Source organism: Limulus polyphemus, unplaced genomic scaffold (genome assembly GCF_000517525.1).
Source record: "Limulus polyphemus unplaced genomic scaffold, Limulus_polyphemus-2.1.2 Scaffold3928, whole genome shotgun sequence".
Classification (NCBI taxonomy): Eukaryota; Metazoa; Arthropoda; class Merostomata; order Xiphosura; family Limulidae; genus Limulus; species Limulus polyphemus.
The window spans coordinates 86,018-91,560 of NW_013669538.1; the positions used below are offsets into that span (position 1 = coordinate 86,018).

Genomic DNA, 5,543 nt, shown 5'->3' on the forward strand with positions numbered 1-5,543 from the left:
ATGTACTTGCAATGCCGAGAATATCTGCCCCCCGAGTGACCCCATTTATGGTCACTTTCTAAGACCGTCGAATTTTTAGTACATAGCAGTGAAGTTTGCTCCCACTGGAGCAACACCTCTCCGACGGAAGTTGTTGTTGCAGTAATTTTTTAGCAGGTTAGTTTTTACGCTAGACCCGCGTCCTTTCTCATCCTGGACTTTGGACCAGGCAATGGTACTGGCATCCCTGCCGGGGAACGAACCCGGTACCTTTTGATTAGAAATCCAACGCGCTATCCACTGCGCTATAGGGACACTAATATTATAGTTAGTGTACAATAACCTGTTAAAACACGATAATTCCCTGGATGCAGTCTCTGGTGCCGGGCCCGTAACACCCGCAAACAAACAAACCTCAACGCAACAAACGCAAGATGAAACAAGCTTACTTCCATATTAATTAATCCGTGTAACGTCTAACGACCACAAACACTCACGAGTTCAGGGGTAACTACAAATATATAACTAATTAAAAAAAAACCTGAAGAATTCTCTGCACCCCTTGTAACTGGCACGTCGAAACAATGATTATGAATAGAACAACCATGACAACTTTTAAAATTATTGTTTGCATAAAACACACAAAGTTGTCATTTGTACGTGAAGTATTCTGTGTATGTAGTTCTCTATCCATCAAAAGAGTTACAAGGTGATAGGTTGTTACCAAAAGGTTTAGTAAAATTTGGTGTTAAGTGCACTTTATAAAATGCGTGTAACAGTCAGTCACCTAACCAGTTCGTCATGTGTCATATAGTTTAATACTAATAATTCTATTATCATATAATAAGTTCAAATAATTTTGTTGGTGCTACAAATAACAAAGGTACCCGCACCAAGCGTAGCATTTAGTTCGTTGGTGAGACGGTGTGCGTGCGTATCGTTCGCCACGTAACTCTACTGAATAATGAGTGGCATACATGTTTCTAGGAATTCCCCTCTACTCTCCAATTTGTTCATATTCGTGTAACTAATTTTCAGCATACTATCTAAGTTCTGTGTCCTGAAAATATTTTCATGGCGATCAGAGTTTTGGAACTGTTATTTTGTTTTAGTGCAAAAGCTACACAATAGCCTAACTGCGTTTTATCCATCATGGGAGTCTAACCCCGGATTTTAGCGTTGTAAGTCCGTAAACTTATCGATAACTCATTGGAGGACCAAAGTATGATGAGTAGACACTAATGGCTGTAATCCCCGTAAAATGAGAAAATGAATAAAGTAAGGGGTTTTAGCATTCTCCTGGTAGGTACTCAAGAATGCCTGAAAGTTCCATGGTGATCCGAGGTTCGAAAATTTTGTCACGGACGGATAGAGATATTAATACAAGCCGCTTTAGGGTTTGTTTGGTTGATTTTGAATTTCGCACAAAGCTACATGAGGGCTATCTGCGCTAGCCGTCCCTAATTTAGCGGTGTAAGACTAGAGGGAAGGCAGCTAGTCATCACCACCCACCGCCAACTCTTGGGCTACTCTTTTACCATCGAATAGTGGGATTGACCGTCACATTATGATGCCCCAACGGCTGAAAGGGCGAGCATGTTTGGTGTGACGGGGATTCGAACCTGCGACCTACAGATTGCGAGTCGAGTGCCCTAACCACCTGGCCATGCCGGGCCCGCTTTAGGGTATAGAAAATCGAATAAACAATTGTTAAATTTGAAAAACAAATATTATCTTTAGAAAAAAAAAGGTAACCCATTAGGTAATGAACAAACTTACCTTTTTCATCCACTCTCTTTTACTGATATTCACTTTTCCCGCCGATTTTAATTCTTCGAACACGGGAATACCAGGGACTCGCCAGAAATAAAATCTAGAAATAATCTTCTCCACAGGGTCTCGCATCGAGTTAATATAAATAGGATTAGGATAGTAGAAACTAAAGTGTGTGGTAAAAGAAACAGTCAAAATATACTTACTATTATTTTAATTTTGTCTTAGGTTTTGACGAATAATACGGCAAACGTAATAAACGCGAATTAATAATCTAAAATATATTTCTAAATATATATATTTTTAATTCTATAAGATATACAAACTTTAATAAACTCGGATTTTTTTTTCTAAATACATTTCGTTTAAAACTATCCTGAAGTTTTTTTGTTTTTTTTTACATATACAGCAAAACTGGACTATTCTCCAGAATGTAGTAATAATAGCAGCATCAAATCGTAATTACAAGATTTCAAACGTACTGAACCAAGTTAATTAGTATATCACAAGGACTCTATAATAACAATGTAAAATCAAAATGTTTAATACACACAATCAAGTTTAACTTGCACATCGTCATGATTCTATAAATAATGACAACTTGAGATAATAATTATAAGATTTTAAGACTCAAGCTCCAAATGAACTAAGAGTGATTTATATTCCCTTTGGATGCTGTAATGGCAATAACGTAAGTAGAAGATGTTAACACTTAGGCGCTACTGAGCGTTTTATTTGTCCTCCCCTAGAATAAAGTAATGGTAATACACTGTAAGACAATAGTGATATGCCAAAACGTAAAAATGGCAAAATGTACTCTGATGGAATTAAGTATGGTAACATCCAAATGTTAAACATATAAATATCATAAACAATGAATTACAGTGGATTTATTAAAATAACAATATCATTGAAAACGCAAAAGAAAAGCAAGGACATTGTACAGGTGCACAAAGGACTAGTATTTTGTAAGTATGCTCTACACTTTACACAGATCATTATACAGTTTATCAATGTACGATTGTGGTATATTGTTGTATATCCTCTGTAACGTTGCTCATAATTCAACCAGGTCAGAAGGTCGCCTTCTGACCTTCTCAGTTTTTACGTGTGCTCATACAGCCCAAGAATGTTGATCTCGGGATTTTGAGCAGGCCAGGCCGTGGTTGTGAATCTTCTGTTGGCTTATTTACCATTAATATATCGTGTCAACGTAGTTGCTGTATGCTTAGGCTCATTGTCTTCTGGAAGATGAATACACACCCAATTATTCACATTCCTAAGGGAATTCCATGATGATCAGAACCTGATTGTTCCTGTCAACAGTCAGGGTGCCATCAATTTTGTGTTCACCACCGCCTTTCATTGGAGATGTTATACATTGATTATGATACATCGAACAGACTGCTTTTCCTTGTTGTTGAACAATAACAACTTGAACTCATTTGTAAAGAGTACACGTCTCCAGAGTTTCTGTTTGTGGGATGAAATACCTTTTTTCAACAACAGTTTTCATGCAGCTACACGATCATTGAGACTATTTCATTCCAATGTAGATCTTACTGCTCTTGAGGTAACATTCATACTTGTATTTACAGAAAGATCGTAAAGAACATACCCCAATACTTAACATCATGTTTGGAAAGTTTCATTTTTCTACCATTATTAACAGTGCCAGTTTCAAGCATATTCTTCAGACTTTTATTACAACTTTTACCGAAAAAAAGGAGTCTTGCCTCAATTTTTTTTCACGTGGATTACGTTTAACCAACCAAGACTTTGATTTCCACATACTTGTCATAAAGTACTTCAGTCCTGGCAACCATTACTGTAATTACGCCACTACTACTGGGAATAACATGAGTGTATGTAATTTCATTGGTTTTATGCTGGCGTGGTATTTCCTGATTGGTTGGAATACAACTAATCACTGTATAAACTATCAACATGTGACTGTACTCGGTTGCAGTTAATTTTCACAAGTATTTGCCTTTTATAATACTTTTCTCACCGTTTCCATAATCATTAACACTACTGTATATAGCAGCACAATAAATGATCTTTGGAATATATTAAGTAACTGTGACGTAATTAGATTGGTTTGTTTAGAATTTCGCGCAAAACAACACGAGGGCTATCTGCGCTAGCCGTTCCTAATTTAGCAGTGTAAGACTAGAGGGAAGGCAGCTAGTCATCACTGGCTACTCTTTTACCAACGAATAATGGGATTGACAGTCACATTATACCGCCACCACGACTGAAAAGGGCAAGCACGTTTGGTGGCACGGGAATTCGAACCCGCGACCCTCAGTCGAGACAAGCGCCCTAACCACCTGGCCATGTCGGGCCAAAGTAAAGGGGAAACTTATCTATTCGGTTTGTTTAGCAGCTGTATATCTTCACTTGTAAGATTATTGACACAAAATATGTTCCCCCCAACTATTTGGTCTCAGTCAGCGTTTTTTAAACTGGGGTAGGCAAGATCATAAAAAAAGTAAACGATTTCAGCTTATAATAGAATTGTAGATTACAACATAAACTTGTGTTTTGATTGGACAACCATAATGCATTATTCATGTATAAAATCATTCGTTTTTGTTGCTATTTTAAATTCGCAAATTATTTAAATAGTAACGCTCTTGTTTGTTAATTTGAATCCAAATAAAGTTGTGTAAAAATGGCCTCACTCTTCTCTGTATAAGATATTCTTACCACATAAGAAAAATGCAACCATTTCTCTGAATTTGATCATTGTTATTAGGGTTACAGTTGTGTATTTTAAGACAAATGTTTGCTTTTAATATCATTTCAGTCTGTCTATGTTCATTTTTACTATAGGTTTAAAGTGGTATATGTTTAGACTAGGGATGCACGGGTAGTAAAGTCTGGCCGAATAATGGGTCCGGATTCCCCCCCCCCCCAAAGACATACACAAAAATTAGAAAAAGAAAAATTGACGTTTATTTACATTTAACCGTATAATCACCAATAGAACATTCCATTATTTTACTTTCAACTTTCAAAATTAACTAATGAAAATGTGCACACCAGTTTACAGAATGCCTGTATTTTTGGAATTTGTTTAAATTGTACTTGAGAAACAGTAGCATTTCGGCGTTTTCGGGTAAAAGCCTTGACCTTGCGTGTGTGATAATGTTGGCAGCGGCGCTAAAAGCCCGTTCGCTGTCTACACTGGTCGGAGATCCGGAGAGATAACGCTTTGCTATCCTGGCCAGTGTGGGAAATCGAGCTTCATTTGACTTCCAAAAGTGAGAACAGTGAAAGTAAACGGAGAAACAGTGATGTTGACATGTTTTAGAATCATTGTTCCGATTAATGCCTAGCCCCAATTTCTCAAACCCTAACCCCTATTGTTCTCAAATCCCCCATCTTCCCCAGAAATCCACTTCTCAAGCCATGCCTGTTATTAACCCCTATTGTTCTCCGAATCCCCAATTTTCAGCGGGCGGTCAGTCTTTGCTGCTCGGAACCCGTTTTTTAAACTAAACCAATTATTGACTGTAACTTTCAATATCGCGTAAGTTGCCACAAAGATTAGGGCTTAGATCCCATTTTCAATTACCCAGATTCGGCTGTTTTTAACTTTGACACCCGACCGGAGCAGAGTATTACCGGGTAGCTCAATAACCGGCCGGGTACCCGTGCATCCATAGTTTAGACACATTTCTATTATTAATATTTCAGTGTGTCTGTTCATTTTTACTACAGGTTTAAAGTTGTATATATTTAGACACATTTCTATTATTAATATTTCAGTGTGTCTGTTCATT

At 37.4% G+C, this 5,543-nt stretch overlaps 1 protein-coding gene and 1 non-coding gene across 3 annotated transcripts in view; both read right to left on the reverse strand.

Moving 5' to 3' along the window:
• The window catches only part of LOC106470294 (heparan sulfate 2-O-sulfotransferase pipe-like), a 22,330-nt gene that overhangs the window by 7,066 nt on the left and 9,721 nt on the right, over window positions 1-5,543 (reverse strand). For both annotated transcript variants that reach the window (XM_022398902.1, XM_022398901.1), the window contains one exon: window positions 1,759-1,918. In XM_022398902.1, coding sequence (XP_022254610.1) covers window positions 1,759-1,918 — 160 coding nt within the window. The remainder of the gene's footprint in view (window positions 1-1,758; window positions 1,919-5,543) is intronic.
• Trnar-ucu lies at window positions 222-294 on the reverse strand. Its single transcript has one exon. It is a non-coding gene; the product is annotated as a tRNA-Arg (tRNA).